We start from the raw sequence: 22,680 nt of genomic DNA, 5'->3' as shown, positions 1-22,680 counted from the left end.
ACTCAAAAATGCATAAAACGTCTATATCTGATGTTATCTCGAACAAAAATTTTGGTCAAATATCGAATAAATCTAAATAACATAAGGAGGACCGAAGAAAATCTGGAAAGTCAAATTTTAATTTAGATTCCAAATGACTTAAAAATGCATAATACGTCGAGTTTTGCTGTAAAAAAATAAAAAAATGCATACAATCGACTTTCTGGGACTTAAACGGTTTTCCAAAAAATGGTCGGTCAGAGAACGAAACTTCAAGCAAACATTCTCAATTGAGTTTTAAAAAAATAATCCCCTCGTGTTTCTGACGCTCAATGTTTCCAGCAGCTTTGCTGTACGTTGTTGTTAATGAAAACAGCTGCTGAATGAATCGATAAAAGTTTCATCTCTGCCTTTGCCCTTGGTTGAAAGCAATTTGTCTAGATTCAACCGACCCAATCCCTCGTCTGCATTTTAGTCATTCTATTCCAAAAATGGAGCCCCATCTCGAAGAAGAAAGTGCACACACTCCCGCTACATCACATCGCACGTGCGTCGGGATATTTATATGATCGAATTAAAATGAAACTCTGCTATCTGAGCAAATGCAACATAACGAGAGCGCGAGAAGAAAAAAAACTCACAAGCAATTCGTCCGATTCTTGACGCTACGCGCCGCATTCTATCGTAGGCTATATCCGCCTCAAAAATATTCTTAAAATAACTCCTCTGTCCCCAAACTCCGCGCATCATGCGGGCGGGCATGCATCATCATCTAGCTAGGTTCCTACTACTGACTGACTGGGTCGCTTATGGAGGGGGTATTTATTTTGTATGAACGTAAATACAATAAATTTTGTTCTTTGATTTACGTTAATTCAGTCCCAGCCAAGCTAGAAAGTTGGTATTTCGAAGTTTGCGTGAGAAGTTTAGGGAGTTTCTTCATCTGCAACAGCCAGCATCAAGCGCTTGGTTTACTTACAAATTGGATGCAGCGAAATGATGAAAACAACATCGTCTGAACCAATTTTTGCCTTGCCTCAACAATCACTCAACGAGCTGAAAACGCGCGTCGCATTTCCATACTCATGCTATACCAGCAATTATCATCTGTTTGCATTCTTAGACGATGTTATGTTTTTCAATGGTGATACTCAAAAAATGCTTATTTTAATGTGCAGATTTTTATAAACAAACAAGACAATATGTAGGTATGCCTGTTATTTAAATTTTGAACACAAATTTATTCAACACTGAAAAGCCTAACGTCTTTTTTTACTTTCTGGAAGGACCAAGATTTGTTGATTTATAAAACATTGAAGAAATATCTAAAAATTGAAGAAAGTTAGAAATCATTCGTTACATACAGTGGTGTGCGAAAAAATAGCAGTGTCGTTAAGTTTTATCCAAAATGCCTTTGCCTATGCAAATTTGATTCCTTATAATAAAATAATATGGGTGTGTGTAATAAAAAAATATTATGGAATTGTTTTTTGATTGGTTGTGTTTTCGTTGGAAGTTTTAAGGAAAAATTACAGGTGTACGAAATAATAGCAGCACAGAATAAAACCTCTTAAACAAGCCGATATTTTTTTTAAATATCTGTGAAAAGAGTGCGAGAATGGTTGAAAAAAGCATAAAAAAGTTATAAAAAATCCACAAGGCATGCAACAAAATTTGGAAAAAAACTGGTAGAAAAATTTCCCTTTGTCAAAGTCTTGGTACTGTGTATCGTCTGTTGTTGTAATATCATTGTTATAGTTATTTAAATGGAAAGGTATGATGATATCAAACTCAACCAATTTTATTTAAAAAATATATAGATACCTGCTCATAAATTCTTAAAACTAGAATTCCAAATTGATCACAATTTCCGAACAAAATATTTTTAACGAAAATTATTGTTTAAACGATAGTTGAATTTGAAAACTATCGTTTGTAATATTTTTTCTTTATTTATATTCTGCGCTGCTATTATTTTGAACACAAAACTGTTAACGAATGCACAACCAAATAAAAAACAATTCCATAATATTCTTATTTTTATTTTATTTTTTACCTTTATACCTAGAAAAAGGTTCGAAAACTCTATCTATGCGTAGTGTACGTGTCTCCTGATCGTTCTGGCGACACGATTTCAGCAGAGTCCTTTTTGCGTTGCCTGTCTGAAGTCAGCTCTATTTGCACTCCTGAGGATGACATACTCGTCATTGGCGACTTCAACATGCCCGGCCTAAAATGGTGCTTCTCCCGAAGTGGCTTTCTGTTTCCAGACCCTGTACGTTCCTCGTTCTTGGCATCTTCGAGTGTATACTTAGACGCCCTGAGTAAAACGACTTTACGTCAGATAAATTAGATCGAAAATGAAAACGGACGTATGCTGCTTCTTTAACGAAGGTTTCAGGATTCCGACGATTGATCCCCTTGTCAAAGCTGTTTCACATCACCCAGTCTTAGTGGTCTCTCTCGATGCCGCAAGGATATATGCTCCCGTGAAGAGAACGGCATCCTTATATCGATATTTCAAGAACGTTAATTTTGAAGCTCTCTCGTCCTTGAGTCCATTGAATGGGAAGTTCAGCTCGATCCTTCTGATCCAAACGCAGCTGCTGAGACATTTTCGATCATTCTGAACTACATTATTTATCGCCATATTCCGAAACGTAGAGTGGCTACAAATCCGCGGGCTCCCTGGGTCACTAAAGAACTGCGGCGACTCAAGACCAGGCGGCGGCAACGTTACACGTTTTGTCTATGTATTGTGTGACCAACATCTTTTAAATAAGTGGTCGTGAATCTCGTTTTTAAGCTTTTTTTTTCCTCGGTTTTAAGCTTTTTTTGCTTTGAGAGCATAGGAGACGAAAGCTGAAATCTGAGGAAAAAAACTTAAATCTGTCAATCTGGAAATCTGAGAGATGTGCTCCATACGGTTTGAATAGCGTTGCCGCCGCCTGCTCAAGACGGCCAAGAAACATGCACTCCGAAACTACAACAAGCACAAATCCCCTTACACTAAGGGAGAATACCGCAAACTAAACTCTGCTTATAAAAAAGTCAGTAAGCGTTGCTACATATGTTATCTAAACCGGTTACAAAGGAATTTCAAGACCAATCCGAAATCTTTTTGGAAGCACGTAAAAAATCAACGGAAAGAACCAGGGCTTCCGTCCTACATGTTCCTTGACAGCGACACAGCGAATTTTGATCTAGAAATTTGTTAACTTTTTGCCGAGAAATTTTCTAGTAATTTCACAACTGGGGGAAGCACAACTGGGGGAGCAACTGGCCAGGGTTGTCGGAAATATATCACCCCTAGGGTCATCTCTGAATGGTATTCTAGTCGACGATGCAGCCATCCTAAAAGTGACAGCTAAGCTAAAAAAATCGTATTCTACAGGCCCGGACGATATACCAGCTTTTTTTTAAAAGCGTTTTATGCCATCTCTGCTGACACCTATCAGGCACATCTTTCAATCATCGCTGGACTGCGCAATCTTTCCTTCGTTGTGGAAAGAAGCTCACATGTTTCCTGCACACAAAAAGGGAAATAAAAGAGAAGTGAGCAACTACCGCGGAATCTCCGCTCTATGCGCGATCGCCATACTGTTTGAACTGGTTGTTTTGAATCCAATTTTCTCTTTTTGCAAGCATCACTTCTCCAACGAACAGCACGGGTTCATGTCTCAACGATCCACGACTACAAACCTGCTGAATTTTACATTATTCGTGCAGGACAACTTTGCCTAGAGAACTCAAACTGACGCCATTTACACAGATCTCTCTGCGGCGTTCGATAAGGTGAACCACGATATTGCAATTGCAAAGCTCGGACGTTTAGGCTTCTGTGGTTCCCTACTGGTATGGTTCTGGAGCTACTTAATGGGACGAAAGTTATCCTTTTGTATTAGCAGGGATGGGATGAATAAACCCAAGAGGCTTAAATTCTCAAATAAAACAACACAAACTTTTATATTGGTGAATCCAGGGTTGGCAAATTTCGTCCGTCACGCTTGGCCCGACTAGTTTTGGTTCATCAAACGACCGGCACCGCACTCAATTGACGGAGCCTCACTACTCGCATGGCGGATAAAGCACGACAACAATCAACATTTCTCCGTCATGCGACTGGCGAAGCTCCTACACATGGTCAAATTTCTTCTGAGAGTGACTGGCAAAGCTCTTTACACTTCGATCGGCTGATGACGACAGATACAACTAATTGAACGACTTGCTGGCAGAGAGCAACAATAGCAATAAAAACCGAAAACGGGCTTGCTGGCAGGAGCAACAATAATAATAGATGCGTTTCTATTTCGTCTCCGGTCGTCTTCGGCTTGCTGGCAGTCGTTTGAATGCGATTGCTTGACTAGGAAATTCTTTTAGCTTCAAATGACTGGGGAATGAGTGACTGGCAAACGAAGTGACTGGCGTTTAAGGAACAGTCAATTGAGTTTGACGGACCAAGAGGCTCAATAGTCACAGTGACGTTGACTGATGCCAACTCTGGGTGAATCTTTTTCTATGCAGTTCATTGCCTCTTCAGGAGTGCCCCAAGGAAGTCATTTGGGACCGATCATTTTCGGGATCTATTTTAATGATGTACTCTTGCTCCTCGGCGGCACAAAGCTCGCATATGCCGATATCCTGAAACTTTTTCACATAATAAACGGTCAAAACGACATCAACTTCCTGCAACAGCAATTCACCGCTTTTGCTCACTGGTGCGACATCAATTTCTTGCCCTTGAACCGCAGTAAATGCTCGGTAATATCGTTTTCCCGTAAGCGGCACCCTCTTCATGCAGAGTACATCCTCGGAGACCAAACCATCATCCGGGTGGACTATATCAACGATCTGGGCGTTATTCTCGACCGACGGCTGGAGTTCAAGACTCATACGAACTATGTTGTCGACAATGCTTCTCGAAGCATACTTCCGAAAATCAATCATTTTCACTGAGCCATGCTTGACTACATTCAGAGCCAAAAAATCAAAGCAGTCAAATTTTCCTTCTTCAACCAAATCATACAAACAATCATGCATGACAACGACGCTTCTGTATTTGAAACACTTTTGCGATACAAGATGAGGTAAAAAAGGACGCAGACTATCAGCAACGAACGTCTCGATGCTGATTTCCTTCCCCTAACGACTTTCAACCTTTAGGATCATAACTGATATGTATCAGTTCTGAGCGATCTATGTAGGCTATCAGATGATTTTTTATTTTTCGTTTTGCCTAGAAGGACAAAATCATGACTAGGTAACCGCAATGAACTGTCCAGCATGTGCTACAGCTTTTTTGAACATGTGGTCCTTCTATTTATTCAGATTTTTCCTTTTGAAACATTAATGATCGTCTATCAATAACGAGCATTATCAACAATGATGCGAGGATAGACGTTCGGGAATAATTGAGGGAGCGACGTTCAAAATGTATCACCAAGTATGTCGATCACCGTCGATTAGCCACGTGACGAACAGCAACGGTAGCTTCCGGTGGGGCATGGTATATCTTCTTGTATCAAGTTAGTGTTGATTTTCGACATATATTCAATGGGTACTTTTACCACGTGCGTATCACAGCACTCGGTGGTAGCATCATTCTAGCTAGAAACCATTCCTGATTGCTTTTCTTGAGCGATTTTCCGACCACTGTCTCGAAGCCTTGGATTCTTGTTTCGTATGGCCAAAGACTTCAAAGACGTATATTGCCTGAAAAGTCTTTAGATATTGTTGCATAGTTCGTTCTATTCTCGAGTACGCTTCAGCTGTTTGGTGCCCTTTCTACCAGAACGGAGCTGAAGGAATCAAGGCTATCCAGCGGCGCTTCTTGCGGTTCGCTCCACGATGCCTAAACTGGCAAGATCCGTTTCGTTTACCAAGCTATGAATACCGCTGCCGTCTCATAGGCTTAGATACGCTTCAAGTTCGTGAAATGCTGCTCGTGCTCTAGTTGTCGCTGACCTTCTCACTTCTAGAATCGACTGCCCCGAACTGTTAAAGGCCATACCTCTCAGCGTACGACCCCGAGGATTACGAAACCAGAACCATTCGCCTGGGGCTAACAGCGTTTTCATTGGCTTTCTAAAAACTTTTAATCGGTTTTTCGAACATTTCGACTTCAACGTCTCAAGGAACGTGCACTACATTAACTCAAGTATTGTGTAGTTTTATGTTGATATTAATTTTAATATGTTAGTTAAATTTAGTGTAATCATTACGATCAACATGTGATCCGTTGTTTTAACCAATTAACAATAAATCATGCTTGTGAACCCATTTTTATAAAAATCACCAAGTATGGAATACTTGAAATTTGTACAATTTACTTCGCAAAAATTTTGAAAGAAAACCTTAGGATATTCAACTGATTCATTAAAGCTCCTACTGCGCTACTTATGAACAAATCTTCCTAGTGAAAAAAATAAACCAAGTACATCGAGGATTTAAATAGTAACTTGCCACACTGCAGAACAATCAATTTCGCAGACCTAGTTTACTCATGTTTTTTAAAAGCATATGCTGCGGATAGACCTCATGAAAAGTGACGAAGCCCCTTAAAACATTAATCGCAAAAAATTCGTGTTTCTTATAGGAGGGACGCCTTTGATAGAAGTGACACATTTCGAATCCTCCCCAGGCCTAGAACCATTTGCCAACAACAAAAGGCCGATGAAACTGCAATCGAGCTATGGGAGCTATTTTTATCGGCAGCATAATGTTGAACGATACAGCATACCTATGAATTGCGCAATTGGCGGCTTTTCCGCATCCTCTCAGTTCTGATTTAATTTAGAACAAACAGTCAACAGCCACTAAGCTGATACTGCGTTTACGCACTCATTCACTTGAATCGCGCCGGCCGGCTGTTTGCAGGAATCTCGTAATGAGAGCACTAGCCAGGAAGATTTATTTTTAAAATCATCTTAATTGTGCTACCCCAATACGGTTGGCGTTGCAACTTCATTTGATGCATTCAGAAACGCATTGAAAATGGCGCAGTGGTTAAAGGTGGTTAAAGTTAAAGGTTTAATTACTTTTATTCAAATGATGTTTCTTGCTGACTCTTCAAGACTTGCAATCCACAAATCAAACTTAAATAGATGTATTAAAATTATGGCTTAATCAAGAATGATGATGGGTAAGTTCTTCAACATTTCTGACCAGATTTAGTACAGGGTGGTCAGCGAACCGGGAAAATCCTTCATTTGTTTCATCATGCTTAACTTTTTTCTCAAAACCCTTAAATATCTTAGTCGTTTAGTTTAGGGTGGCAAACCATTTGGGAAAAGCGGGAAAGAATCGAGGGTTAGATTCAATGGAGAAAATACGGAGAAAAGACGGAAATTTCTTTAAAAAATCGGAATTTCTAGGCTAAACTAATGCATTTCAGTTCTCTGAAGTGTTCGAATTGCAGTTCCAAAACATATTCTATACGTTTTTTTTTAATAATGTAAGTACGTAAACAAAAAATTATATGAACTCAGTAATTCATACACGCGGTCCGTACTCACCAGCGCAACTTGTATTCCTGAAAGGCAAAATTTTATAAATGTCTCATGAATATTTTTTTAATAAACTGAACACATGAACGGAAATTAATTTTCTTTTTCGACATGATTTGACACATTTTCGGCTGGTTTGAATTGGGTTTCCGAAAGGTACCATTTATCAAAGTCACAATATTCACTACACATTTTTATCATTCAATGCCTCAAATTTTCATATTATAAATAAAATGTAAAAAAATCTAATAAAATTTAATTAGTTTTGTTTGTGTAAGGGTGTCCTAAAATTGCATAATGTCTGGGAATCTGGGGGTTCTTTGAAAAAAGTCCACTTTTCGAAGTTTTTTTTTACTATGAGTAGGGAAAGATTGATTTTAAAAAAAATTTGGGTCCTGAAATTTTCACAAGAAATTAAAAACTAATCAAATTTGTATCAAAATTTCAAATCAGCAAGCTATTTTCGTGAAAAAAAATGTTTTTGTCCAAAATTTGTTCATTCAACTGACCAAAATGCGTATTTTTTCTAAGACCAATGCCATCTAAAGATGCAGATTTTTGTGCACTTAAACTTGGCTGAATTTGTTCAACATGTTGTTTGTGCCATCATGTCAAGATCTAATTACGATTCAATCCTAAATAAAAATCACAATTTAGGATATTTTTTCTAGAAAATAACTTGCTGATTTTAAATTTAGATACAAATTTGATTCTTAAAAAACTATAAAATATATTCATTAAAAAATATAAAATATATACATTTTGTGAAAATTTAAGTACCCAGATTTTTTTTAAATCAAATTTTTAAAAAGTGGATTTTTTTCGAAGATCGTGATTTTTTAGTTGACCCCATACAAAAGTTTGTTCTCCGCATCCTAATTTACCATTTGGAGGGTGAGCCCTCATATTGCCAGACATTACGCAATTTCGGGACACCCTAATGTAGATACTATAAACACTGAAATTTGACAAAAACTATAAAAAATGAAAGTGAAACTACTGACAACGTCAAAATTTCGAAGTACTTATTACATGAAGTTTCGCAAATATTTTTTTACAATACATTAATAATACATTGTAAATTTTATTGAAGATGGAACGAGATACCAAGTTTTTCTGTGACTCACACATCCCTCATAAATAAAAACTGTCAAAAAATAATTATTGTTTTTTGAGTTAAGGAATCATGTTTAAAAATTCCTGAAAAATGTAGAGATATATCATGAATTTATTACAAAAAATCAGAATTTGAGAAGCCAATTTCAGCCTAACAATAGGTTTTACAATTTAAATTAAGATTTGATGTTTAAATTTCGGTTTAAGCAATAGATCTTTGAGGCCAGGCTTACCACAATAAAATATTGCAAAGTAGGACTTCTGATAAGGAAAACTAGCAAAAAAACAGGAGTTTTTTTTTTATTGAAAACACGTTTGAATATTTTTTCTTCGTGATATAGTAATTGATATTTGAATGATTGAAGTCGAGACATTTTCGTTTTCTTTGAAAATTCAACGAAACATCATGTAGCTTTTGGGCTTGAGATATAGCTCAGTTAGCAAGTCTGTTGTTTCCTGAGCCGATGTCCGCGAGTTCGAGCCCAAGAGTAAACATCGAACACAGTTGTACAGGATAAGTTTTTCAATAACGATCCGCTAACTGCAACGTATGTTTTATCAGTTGAACGAACATTGGTCAGAAAAAAATTATCATGCATCATCATGAACCCTTTTCTCTACAGTTATCTAACTTTGCTACAAGATTTTGAGACTTAGCAAAAGACCATCACTAACTTAACTGAATTATTAATGGTGAAGTATTTTTGTGTGAAAACCATTTCTAACGATTAAAAAAAAGGGTTTGAAATTTAGCTATTTTTTCATAGTTGATAATAATAACTAGACACTAAAATAAACACCATAAATTTCAAAATTTATTAGGATTGTTTCTATTCAGTTAAAACTATGACTTAATAGCTATAACATTCGTTGAGACTCTATTTTTATTTTGTCACAATTATTGCTAGAAAATATATTACGATTTGCGATAAGAAAATTTTATCATAAAAGAATTGACACTTGATTAAAGCATTCCGTAGACAATATTGGTCAAATTTTAACTTAGTGTAGTTTCATTATACCAAATTCCATGTTTCTCGACATTTTCTCAACCAAAAATACGAATTCCGTTCATTGCCTAAAAATGTGAGTTTTGATTACTGTAAATGAGTTTAGGTGTGGGTTGTTATGTTTCAGTAGTTTTAAATGAAAAACGTTCAATCAAAAAATCTGTCAAAGATTCGTTGCTATTTACTAACAACCAATGTGTAAGTTAGTAAAATAAAACGAAAAAGACTATTGACAAACTATTTACCGAAAAAGTAGAACATTTTGGGTTCAAAGTAGAACGATAGGACAAAGGACAGAGGTGCCAGGTCGATTTATCAAAAATCAGGACCCCGCGAAGAAAAAAATCAGGATTTTTCAGGACACCACTAAACAGATGAAATTAACATGCAGTTCTGCTTAGGTGCTGAAGACGCCTCCAATTATGCAACTGAAGCGAGAATAACCTGGACTGGCCTGCAATTAATATAAAAAAAACTCCATTAAAATATCATTTGAACTATTTTATTAAAGATTTGTTTGATGTTGTTCTCATCAACAATAAATTTAAAGTTATAATTAAGGTTTTTTTTTAATCAGGACAAATCAGGACATTTTAAGGGTCATTTTAAAAAAAATCAGGACAATTCAAGCTTTTTTGAAAAATTAGGACGGCCTCTCGAAAATCAGGACATTCTGAAAAATCAGGCCACCTGACACCCCTGACAAAGTATAAAAAAGTAGGATGTCTGGAAAGCCTAGGACTGAAAATTCTGCCTTAGAATTGAGATTAAGATGCCAAATCCAGCACCCCGAACTTAATCTCTAAGACCGCATTGTATGTAAACAAAATAAAAAAAATCCACCAAAGAATCTGATACAAACGAGAATCGAAATAACATTACGGAAATTTATTTTTGAATTGTGGATCAGTAATTCAATCCAAAATTCATCGTTCATTATTAGATATGTACTGAATACCACCAGAAAACCGTAGAGCCGATTGGTCTCACCGAATAGTTGAGCTAAGTATTCGGCCGAATACGCCGAAGATTTATTTTTAAAATCCATAGGTACAATAACAGATTTGTCAAGTTCTTCAAATAGTGTTGGATAATTCATAAAAAATCCAAAAGTTATGTTGGAAAAGCTACCCAATAATCAAAAACTTAAGGTTTGAGTGAATCATCTCAACCTGAGAAGGCTTTAATGTCCAAATTGATAGCAAACTGAGATCAAAATAAGGCACTGATAGCATTTTCTGGATTTTTTTCACGACAGCAAAATAAGTTATAATTGAGGTTTCAAAAATTTTCATATGATAACAAGCTGAGTTCAAATTCAGGTATCAACAACAAACTGGAAGCACAATTTAATGTAGAATTGAGATCGATAGCAAAACTAGGCATCACTATAGTTTCATTTTTTTTAAATAAAACATCGCGAAAGTAGACTTTTTTTCTTAGCGGCCCACCATACTCTCCCACACCAAAAGACTCATTTCGAGCCCCCTGGTAATGGATGCTTACTGTTCTCAGCATTTCTGCAGTTGGGATGAATAAACCCATTGGGCTTAAAATCCCGGAAAAAAAAGCATTTCTGCAGCAAAATAAATAAAAAAAAAACTGTAATTGTAAAAAACGCGAGCAAATAAATTTAAATTAAATGCGAGAAAATGTAATAAGGAATTATAACAATATTTGTTTGCAAATCAATCATCAAGTTTTTAAATTTTTATACCTCCCATAACTTTTTTCGTTGTTGTTTTTGCTGCTAGAAATTTAAGATGTGAAAGTGTACAAAAAATTCGTAATCATTATATGCTTAAATAACGAAACGATCAATCATCTGTAAACTGGCCTAGTATACACACGGATTCCAGTATACCTGAGTAAATTTATAGAATTGCAAATTTTATTAATTTTTAACTGGTTTGGAGATTATTGAAACATTTCTCTAGAATAAACTAAAACAGCTACACGAAACATCCATCCACAACGAAGCCATGGTGCCGGGTATGAAACTCCTTGAATTGAAGAATGTAAGAATGTGAAGGTGTCCATGCTTAGGTAAAACTGCGGTGAATCCGTGCACCTATGGTGGATAATCTACATACATATCCTAACAAATAAAACCGTAATCTGAAAAATAAAAATTGAATTGTTTTAAAATTTTAAGTCTTTTCACATTTATGTGTTCAACTTTTGTAGATATGTCTACTTTTTAGGAAAAAAACTGATAGACATATTAATTAGTGTATTTCAAAACTGGGAAAATCTTAAAATTACAATCGGAAAGACCGGGATAAAACCGGGAATTTGTAATTGGAAACTCGTTGGCCATCCCGTTAATGTGTTTGTAAAATAAACCAAATATTGCCCTAAATGTCTTGAACGCTGGCTGACATCTGCTGGCTTTCGGATAATGTATCGAGAAATTTAAATACAATCAACGGTTCGCTTGAAATTGAATTAACCAAATTAAAGTTACTCATCGAACAAGTTTCCGGACATCAAAATTCCTTTCCTGCATAATCGAATTTCTTGGAAGAACTACTTGATAGGTGTCGCTATAATTTTGTTTATATTTTTTCAATATATGTACCTACCTCGAAAAAAAAAATCAACTTTTTCGCGATCGTGTCAAATCATGTACCCAATTAAACGTACAATCGTGAGAATCATCGACGCATTTTCATTAGCGCATTATTTTCTCTCTGATGTCTCCTTTTCAGCACGCAAACAATGTTCGGAAAGCGGCGGAGGAATATTTGGCGCGACGACAGGCGCGTAATAAATCCATGACGAAATCGATGACATCCGGACTGGCTGGACCCATACTGAGCATGGGCAATGTTCATTTTTTGCCAGCAGCCAAAAGTGGAACATTTTTCGCCCGGGACAACGTGTCGAATTTCATAGCATGGTGCCGGTAAGTACATCAAAATAACGTATCATATGAAATCATCTGATTATGCGCGTCCGTCCATCGTGTCCCGTATTGGGTAATAATCGTGATTTTTTTTTATTTTAACCTTAAATTGTTTTTTAAGAAGTCTGCGATCGTGATTGATTAATAATTTTAAATTTTAATTTCCCTTTCCAGAAAAAGTTTACAAATCTTCGAGTGTCTTCTTTTCGAAACAGACGATTTGATCATGCGAAAAAACGAAAAACACGTAATACTGTGCCTGTTGGAAGTGGCGAGACGAGGGGCCAAATTCGGTGAGTTTAATACATTCCTCCGTTTGAAAAACTACATTCAAAACTGTTTTAAAAAATTGACTTCAAAACGACTATTCTAAAATATTTCAACTTGGCAGTAGCTGCATACTTAAGTTAACGATCGGAAACAAAATGACTATATTAAGGTGGCAGCTAAAAAGGTCATGTCTAATTTCATAACCAACCATAGTTTATAGATTTGCCCAAAAAACTGATATGTGCAAAATTTCAATTACATCGATCTTGACTTAGGGTGCTCAAAGCGCCCAAAGTTTCGATTTTTTTACCATTAAAAATCACCTAAGGGGAGACCAAAGGAAATCGGGAGAATCGAAATTTCAATTTTGATGCTCAATGCACAAAACGACGTGATCTTGTGTTATCTCAAAAAGGTTTTGGCTTAAAAGGACCTATCGTTTTCGGAAAACAGGTGGTTTTTATGTGGAATATTTCTAGTTGCTTTCCATAATAAATCACAAATCGCTCCAAACTAGACTTTTTTTTTCTAATGTGGCGGTCCCATATTAGAAGTCCCAATTTTTACCCAAAAAAACATTGAATAAAAAATAAATTTTAATGACAAATTTCTTTGAGTTGAACTTAAAAAAAAAATGTCCAAAATGTAAAAAATTACAAAAAGAACAAAAACGACAAGATTGGAAAACAAAATTATTTTCTTCTTAGCGGCCTTTCACATACTACGTGGACATTTTAGGGGGGAAGGGGGTATGGAAATGTCCACGTTTGTCCACAGAGAGGGGGGTAGGGGTTTGGGTCTTGTCCACGTGGACATACTTATTTCCAAAATATTTTGTAAAAGTGAATAAATATTAAGATTTTTTAATCAAAATCTTAAAATTACAAAGCTTTCCAGTTTAAGTTCAAACAAAAAGAAGCCACTTGAAAGCAAGTGATAAATTTAGAAATTCAAAATTTTTAAAATTATTTTATATCAGGCCATTTCAATTACAAAAAGGCAAAAAGTAGTGTTACTAGTATTAGATTTATAAAAAATATAAAATTCAAATCTGTCCACGTGGACATCCGGGGAGGGGGGTAGGGGTTTTCCAAATGTCCACGCTTGTCCACGGAGGAGGAGGAGGGGGTCAAAAATCTCATTTTTCTGTCCACGTGGTATCTGAACGGCCTTAGCAATCAGGAATTTTTTGTATTTTTTTTTCATTTCTGCATTTTATTTTACAACTCGTCATTTGCCATTGAAATTAAATTTTGATTCTATATTTTTGTTTTTAAAACCATTTAAAGGACCACCCTAGTGAAAAATTATGTTTGAGATGCCTCATAACCATTTGAAATTAATATGTCGTATGGAGCAGTTTGGGTTTTATTTTGTAAGGCAAAACACTAAAACATTCCAAAAGATACTGGTTTTCCAGAAAGTCCCAGAAAATTGATTTTTGAACAATTTTATAAAAGTTCGCTTCGCGTTCGCGCAACTTCGCTTTTTATTATGGAAAATTGTTTCTTTTGATGTTTTCGATTTGATTTTTTTTTTAACGCTAAAGAAGACAATTTTTTAAAAGTTGAATTTAAAGTGACAACAACTTTGCTATTAATAATGGAAAATCCTTTTTTTTGATGTTTTGAATTTGATAAAATATGGTTTTTATATGTGATTACTCATGTGATACCTCAAAATTTTTAGAATTGAATTTCCGATCAAAATTTTGTTTATTTTTTCCGCCTTCTGAATTGTTAAATTTCATTTGTCCTTAACGATGAATTTCGGGTTAAAATACTAATCAATAGATGTATGTACACTGCCCTCCAAAAGTTTGGGATCACCTCTTCAAAAACATGAAAATTTTGATCGACCATATCTCAGCCACCTTTTGACATATTGAAATTCTTTGGATTTCATTCGAAAGTTCGTAAGCAAAACTATCTTTGTATGCTTTTGACAAAAAGTATATGTTAAGTTTATATTACCTAAACTTAGCTTAAAGTTGGGACATTAGCTTAGCTTAGCTTGATTGACTATTCACATCCACCTTTAATCATTTAATTCGAAATGCTTGATCAACATTTTTTCTTTTGTATGAGTTCACCAATGCAAGTTTAAGTTACAATGTTCTCGTTGATTGGAAAATGTCGTTATGAAAATAAATGCATTTCGAATTCCATGATCGCAGGCGTGGCTCAGTAAAACGAGTTCCACATCGCCAATGGTTGCTTCTCCGTGATTGACCGAGACCATCAGCTTTGTTCAGAGGTCAAATGAACGAAGGCTGGGATTGGCCGCACATCCATAATGCTCAAACCTGATGCTCTCTCTTTCAACATCAATAACGGCGCCGGCCACGTCCTAGTAGTCAATGGATAGATTGGAAAAGGTAGAAAGGGATGAAAGTTCAATCTTGTGCTTTAGGACCGAGGTCACCTCTGCATCCTAGCAAAACAATTTTAGTTTTCAGGTTTGGGTTAAAGGATATGATCGGGAGACACTTTTGACTAGTGTGATCAAGATTATGAAGCCTATTCTTCTACCTTCTTTCTATTGCCTAGTTAAATAAGTTGATATTTTTTTCCTGGAAATTATTTCCTTTCTTAATCTCACAATAAGTGTCACTACTGATACTCAAATAAAAAAAAATTACCTTAGTTTGGTTCTATTCTAAAAAGTTTTATTTTCAAATAAAAACAACAATATTTCCGTTCGTTTGGATAACGTGCCGCTATTATGCCTATCTTTTTATGACCAATCACCAATGTTACTATACTTAAAACTGCTTTGCTTAAAAATCGAAAACATTTGAACAAATGTGTCAAATTGATTGATTTCGTTACTTCTGAATATTTTTTTATTGGACGACTTTTAAATACAAAAAAAAGATCAATGAATTTCAAAAATTTCACAAAAATAAAAAATAAAAGTTAGAATATTTTATTGCTTTTTGTTAGATAACGCTATCACATTATAAGTTATTGATGATAACGGAATTCTAACATGTTGTTTGGAAATTGTATTAAACCCTTAATGTAAGGAAGGTAAAGAACGCAAAATTGTCTGTACTCGTTTTCTTGTTGCAAAGGCTATTCTCTTGGCATTCTATTTTAGATAATTTTGCTTTAGTTCGTAAATCTACGGAACTTGACATTCTTAAATCTTCGATTCAAATAAATTCAAACTTTTTTAGTTACATTTTTTTTTCGAAAATTATTTTAAAAATAAGTTTTCAAACTTTTTATATAAGGCTGGAACAAATTTCAATTTCTTCTTTTGTCACCCCCCTCCCCCCTTCGAAATTTCAAAAAACCCGAAGGGGGAAACCCTTCGAAATTTCAAAAAACCCGAAGGGGGAAATAAATAAAGTTTGAAGTAATTTATGTAAATTTCAATTAAAAATTCCAATATCTGAAAGATTAAAAGACCAAAAAACAAATTTAAGAAGATGGATGTTATTTCACCTTTTGTTTTCTTGATTTGATTGAATTATTCCGTAGAGAATTACATGATTTACAAGTTTTGTGCAACGATATAGTATGCAATTTTTTTTGCATACAGGCTTCCGTGCAATTTATTTGTTTTTCGCATTATTTTTTATTGTCCCCCCCCTCGCGATGTTCCAACTCCAAGTGACAAAAGAAGGATTTGAATTTTGTTCCTGCCTAATTATAGAACATCATTTATAATTATGAATGCCAAAAAATAATGCACAATTTTCACAATGTACTTATCTTTTAAGCATCCTAAAATTATTGGATAAGCTGATCCCCGGTCTTTTTGAGTTGGTCCGGGAGGCGTAGCACCAGACTTCTTTACCGAAGCTTCTCAAAAACACTTTTTCCTCGGATTCATGCGCAGAAAATTCACTTTCTCTATATAAAACACTGCCAAATATTGCACAACAATGAAACTTTGTTAACTTTAAATCCGGATGTCGCCAAAATTTAAAAATTTTTAAAATTTACTGGAGAAAAGAACCGAAAAAATTGCGACTGCTCCCGAGCACGGGTTGCTGCGACCTCCTAAACTTAGCTTAAAGTTGGGACATTTCCCAAAAACTGCACTTAATATTCAAACCCGATCGTCTAAGGGTGGACGGGACCAAATTTCAAAATACGAATTCCATTTCTCATAATTTTAAATTTCGTGCAAAGAAAAAAATACAATGTATCTAAAATAAATAAAATAGCTACTTAATTACTTTAATTTATCGGTGAAAAGTAATGTCCTTTTCAGTAGGGACATCTAAGATTATGAAATTTTATAGATGGATAAAACGTTAGATGAAATGAAAGAGTAGAATTTATTGAGAAGCATTATCATCACATATCACTACTTGTTTTTAATCAGTTTCAATATTAATTGACATTACAAAAGAAACAAAAATACCAATAAATACTAAAACTTTTTATCTTCTTTTGTAAATTGCTGAAGGTTCTGAAAATAACAAAATAATCTGACATTGTTCGTGTATTTCCAATTGACGGTTTTCATCTTAACTTCAAAACTGTATCAACAATAAAATTCAAACGGTTTGAAGAGGACAAAAATTGGAATGGACCAAATAATCGGTTATATCAGTCAATGTTTGATGCTCTGTTGAGATTTGGGTAAACTGAGAACGACTTTAAATTGATAGAAATATCCGTCTCCTTCTAGGAGGTAGTTGTTAACTAAAGCCGTAACAATATTTTTATCTCATTATTCACAACCAGGTATGTTGGCACCGATGCTGGTTCAGATGGAGCGGCAAATCGACAAGGAAATTGCCGCAGACAACAAGGCGAACGGTATCGGATGCGGCACTCAGACCGAGGGCGATGCACAATCAACGGCCACCGGAACCGAGAACGATATGTTCGATTCCGACAGCGAGGACGAGGACGATCCGAATGGACCGATGCTGATGTATGGTCCGCAACCACAAATTGTGACCAACGACCTTAAGAGTTTGGACGAAATGGTAAGTGCTTGGGTCCGGAATTACCTGATGGCTATTATAGCTACATGCTATTTTAATAGTGGATTCAAGCGTTTGTTTTGTTTAAAACAACCCGAGTCTAGAAATAGCGCTGTTTGGATAGTTATTCTGACATTATTGACTCTGCAGCGCTATTTTAAGCTTTTTTTATTGACTTATAAGTAGGTCTTCGAAGAACAGAACACAGTTTGGAATGTTTCACAATAACCTTAAAACTTTCTACTTTGGTTTGACGGATTGGAAATTTAACCTTATAGTCCGCCTTTGTATTTGTAAATATTGGGCGTTAGAAAAGGTGGTAATTTAATATAACCATATATAAACGGTGCATCGATATAATTGAGAAAAAAAAGAACATGCACTTAGTAGCCCAAGCCATGCAAAAACTCATGACTCAAATGTGATAAACTTTCTGGCGTCAACGTGTGCATCAGACGATTATTATTATTGTTCGTGTGTTTGCCTTTAGAGGAAACGTGTCTTCCGCAGAAAAATGGCAATGTCTCTGCGACAATCGAATACATCCGATTTTGAATGTGCATTTTATTAAAAGCCAGAGCAGGCAGACAATTCAATTAACATGCTAATAACACGCGGTGTCCAAAAATGGTCAGTAAAATCAATTATTAGGGGAGATGAGGGCATAATGGGCACCTTAAGGAAAATGCTTATTTAACCATAGAGAACAGCTGTAATATGTGAATTACATCATTGTTTCGTGTTCCGACACTCAAATAGTCTATTGTCTAATTGGATGAAACTTGAAAAAGTAGATAAAAACGTTTAAAAATGCATTTTAAAAAATTTTGCCGAAAGCTGAAAACCAGTCACTGTAGAGGCATAATGAGAAACCCCCCGAGGCAGTATGAGCACCATTAATGAAGGCATAATGAGCATTTTCTCCCGGGGAATCTAGCAGCGAATTCGACTCGATGAAGTCAATTGAGTAATAGAGCTACAGCTCAACTTGTATCGTCTGACGATTTGGCCTATTGGTTAGATGTCGGAGAGATAATCAGTAGGCTCGAGTTCGATTCCTGGTGGAGGTGATTTTTTTTTTTCTTCATTTATCATTTATGATCATGATTGCACTAAACGGTGAGGCGTAGATTCATCAAACAAAGCAAAAACAAAATAATCTAGGTCTGTTTGTAGAATTCAAAGAATTAACACATGTTCATACATTATGTTTCTGGTGTTTTGTTTGACGGATGATGCTTTGATGCTATTAGCCGTATAATGTAACAATAAAAAAAATAAATCATGAATGGTATGTGCAAAAAAAATCCCCACGAACAGGAATCGAACTCGAGTCCACTGATTACCTCTCCGACATCTAACCAATAGGCCAAATCGTCAGACGATACAAGTTAAGCTGTAGCTCTATTATTCAGTTGACTTCATCGAGTTGAATTCGCTGCTAGATTCTCCGGCAGAAAATGCTCAATATGCCTTCATTGAAAGTGCTCTGTTCGCCTCTAGTGAACAAATTAAATTAAAAACGCGTTTTACAATTGATTAAAGTGAAAAATCAAAAATTTTATGATGCTGAAAATTTAGAAACAATGTGTAGATCATGTTGCAGTGCATACATTTCAGATCAAGATGATTTAAAGGTCATAAAAGCTTATTTGGTGGTGCTCAAAAATTATAATATTTTCGTCACTTGAGAACCTAGCTGGTTATTATTTAATATTTCTGTAAATATGAAAAGGATATTTCTTTTTTGGTGAAAAATTAATACTATAGGCAGTACGAAACAAGTCCTCATGAAAATTTGTTTAAGAATATACGTACTTATGTAGAAAAATGGACTTCTCATTATGCCTCGGGTGCTCGTTATGCCCTCATCTCCCCTATTACACTCAATCGACGACGGTCGCCCGTCATATTATCGACGAGAATCTATTATTGCGTAAAAGCTAGCATCTCCAACTTTGGGGCGGGTAATTTAGTAAGGTAGCTTTCCTTAGATTTTTTGCATGGAAATGTAGCAAAAGCTCGAGCAAAAGTAACAATAGCAAAACATTATTTTTATGAGTTGCAGAAAAGAAATAAAGTTTTTTTAATCATACATACAAGACTGAACACAGACAATATCATTTAAATATTTATTATATTAACTATTTCTAGTGTTCCAATGGATGATTTAATTTTAATGATTTTAAAAAATGTTCCGAAAATCAATAATTTTCACTGAGCCATTAGACTGAGTCGATTTGAGGTCATTTTTGAATTTCTCAAACGGGGTCTAAAAAGCTTCATTTTGGATCAAAACTCATCCATGATTTTTTACAGAATTTTCAAGTAACGTTTACATGAAAAGATTTGAACTTTTACGTTTGTATGTGGTTTATGTTTATTCTAACAATTTTTTTTTAAACTCAACCAAACACAAACATGTTTCGGCACCCAATTAAAAAGGTTTACAAGAAATTGGCAAAATCGTATTGAAACGAATAAAGAATATTAAAAATTATTTTTCAACTTTGATGAACTTTTCTAATAATCAAAACAACGACTTCAAATCTGTTCAATTCTGTCATTTGAATTAATTTATTTTATTTCGATAAATTTCGAAATGGAGTTTCAAATATGACTTTTAAATTCGAAAATTCAAAGTTATTTAGTATTAGTATTCATAATTCAAAATTAAACCACAAAGTCTAATAAATCTAGATTTTCATGTTCAACTCTGATTTTTAATTTTATTTTTCTGATTCTGGATTCTGAATTTGAATACGGAATACAGATTTTGATTTTCTTTCCAAATCATGGTTCTTATTCAAAATTTTGAATTTTGAATCAAAGTTTACGTCGGATTCTTCCTTTGAAAACTGACTCTAAATTTTGAGGATGAATTCTTATTTTAATCTTTAGTGTAATTTTTGGTTCTGGGTATCGATTTTAAATTCTGATAGTTATTATAAAACTGACTTTTGATTATAATACGCTAAATCTGAATAAACTCTATTTACATTCTCAAAGCTCGCGTGAGCTTTCATCACGTCGTATGAAACATCTTAAGAATTCACAGAAAACTGCTGCAAAAGTTATCAAAACAACTGTAATATTTGTATTTCACATATAGGATATGCTGCTAGACTACAAATATTCTAAATGGAAAAAAATTGTTACACGTTAATGTCAGTTTTTGTTTTATTTTTTGTAAAAGAACTGTTTGTTAACATTTTGTTGCATACGACTCGGCTTCATACATTTACAATTTTCCTCCGGAAAAGTTAGCCGGGGACTTAAATCAGATACAAATTGGAACAAACACCTGAATTTAATACAATTTTACCTAGATATTATTAAAATAACATTCAACAAAATATAACAAGAAAACTTTGGCCGTAATACTACCCCAGGTGATAAGTTCAAATCCAATCGAGTTACAGTCTTCGGGTGAAATATTTGTCTCAACTTAGACTTTATGAAAATCAACCATCAAAAACAATCAGCTAGTGATGAAAAAAGTTATTGATGAAAAACCAGTATTTTTCGTTCCTTCTGGGCAAAATACCTCCAAATTTTATTCACGTTTGAGACTTAAGCAACCCCTCCCTATGGTCAGATCTTCCTGAAACTTGGCATGTGACCTTCTGGTAAGCTAATAAATAATTTTGATTTGGAGCGAGTGAGATTTATCATGTTTCATTCTTCCTATACTATGATAAGTGTACTGCGGTTCGTTAAATTATTAAAAACTCCAAAAATTTCAGTTTTGGTAAAGTAGCCATAACTTCTTCAATTTTCAACCGATTTTAATAAATAACCACTTGAAATCTTTGTTTTAAATTGACATTTAAGCGCAAAAGAAAATCAGATTTTTTAAATGCTACCATCGATTCTACAACTTTCGTTGAAACAAAATTTTCTTTAAAAAAATGCGTTTTTTATAATTTTTTTCTCATAAAGTCACTAATATCAGCAATACTGTTGGTCAAACGCAAAAACAGTGTTCGGATGATCGATAGAAAACTTATTCACCTTCAATATGCAAAAGAGGGATTTCAAATTACTGTTATGCCGTCCGAGATATTTTAATCTAAGTACAAGAACTTTTTTATTTTTTTCGAAATTTCATATTTGGAGCATAACTCAAAAACGGTTCGATTTTTTTGAATTTCATTTTCGGATTCAGCGCCCGATTTTACATTAAAAATGTTGGTCAGTTAATCAAGTTCACGATTTTTTTAAAATTTTGTAAACTAGTGTAATTAGTGATGGGGATGAAAAAAAAAGAATAGACTTTCACTCAAAAAAGGTCGCATAAATCGTTCGCTTCTAATTGCAGACTCATTCATCAGTTGTCGATAGGTATAGGAGTAGGTAGAAGAAAATATTGGCCATGCGTTTAAGGTTAATATTGTTTTTTTTTCTTTGCCAACACTTCATTTACTCATGAAATCTATAACCATGAAGAATCGGTTTCATTCAGTTGTGGCCTTTCGTAAACCATCACCTTCAATTTCAATTCTCATCCGCGAATTAGGCCGCGTAGCAGAAAAAACACGTAGCTTCAGCGGAATACCCGGTACTATTTGTGGAGGTGAATGTGACGCAGTAAATTAGTAGGCTTTGGAGTTAAAAAAAAAGACAAAAACATTGCGAAAAACTACAAATTGAAGGATAGAACTTCAAACTGATTTTTATGACACCTTTGAAAGGTTTTGTAAACTGAATTTTAATTTAAGGATTTGAATTTTGAAAATCAGAGGCATTCGATTCTTCTGTTTGACTGAATCAAACTTTTTCGCTTGTTCCACAGGTACGGGATCTTGTTGAAAAATGCACCTGTCCTTCGCAGTTCCCCATGGTGCGGGTATCTGAAGGAAAGTATCGCATCGGAGACACAAAAGTGTTGATTTTTGTAAGGGTAAGTATCTTCTTCATTTGAAAATCAGTAATCAATCA

At 34.8% G+C, this 22,680-nt stretch overlaps 1 protein-coding gene across 1 annotated transcript in view; it reads left to right on the top strand.

Annotated features, from left to right (window-relative positions):
* The window catches only part of LOC129759176 (GAS2-like protein pickled eggs), a gene marked incomplete at its 3' end in the record, with an annotated part of 68,738 nt that extends 46,096 nt beyond the window's left edge, over window positions 1-22,642 (top strand). The window contains exons 3-6 of the mRNA XM_055756584.1: window positions 12,322-12,518; window positions 12,693-12,811; window positions 17,495-17,742; window positions 22,535-22,642. Coding sequence (XP_055612559.1) covers window positions 12,322-12,518; window positions 12,693-12,811; window positions 17,495-17,742; window positions 22,535-22,642 — 672 coding nt within the window. The remainder of the gene's footprint in view (window positions 1-12,321; window positions 12,519-12,692; window positions 12,812-17,494; window positions 17,743-22,534) is intronic.
* Between the last annotated feature and the right edge of the window lie 38 nt (window positions 22,643-22,680).

This window comes from Uranotaenia lowii, unplaced genomic scaffold (genome assembly GCF_029784155.1).
Source record: "Uranotaenia lowii strain MFRU-FL unplaced genomic scaffold, ASM2978415v1 HiC_scaffold_118, whole genome shotgun sequence".
Classification (NCBI taxonomy): Eukaryota; Metazoa; Arthropoda; class Insecta; order Diptera; family Culicidae; genus Uranotaenia; species Uranotaenia lowii.
The sequence above is the reverse complement of the archived record's forward strand: the minus strand, read 5'-3'. Positions and strand labels throughout refer to the sequence as shown.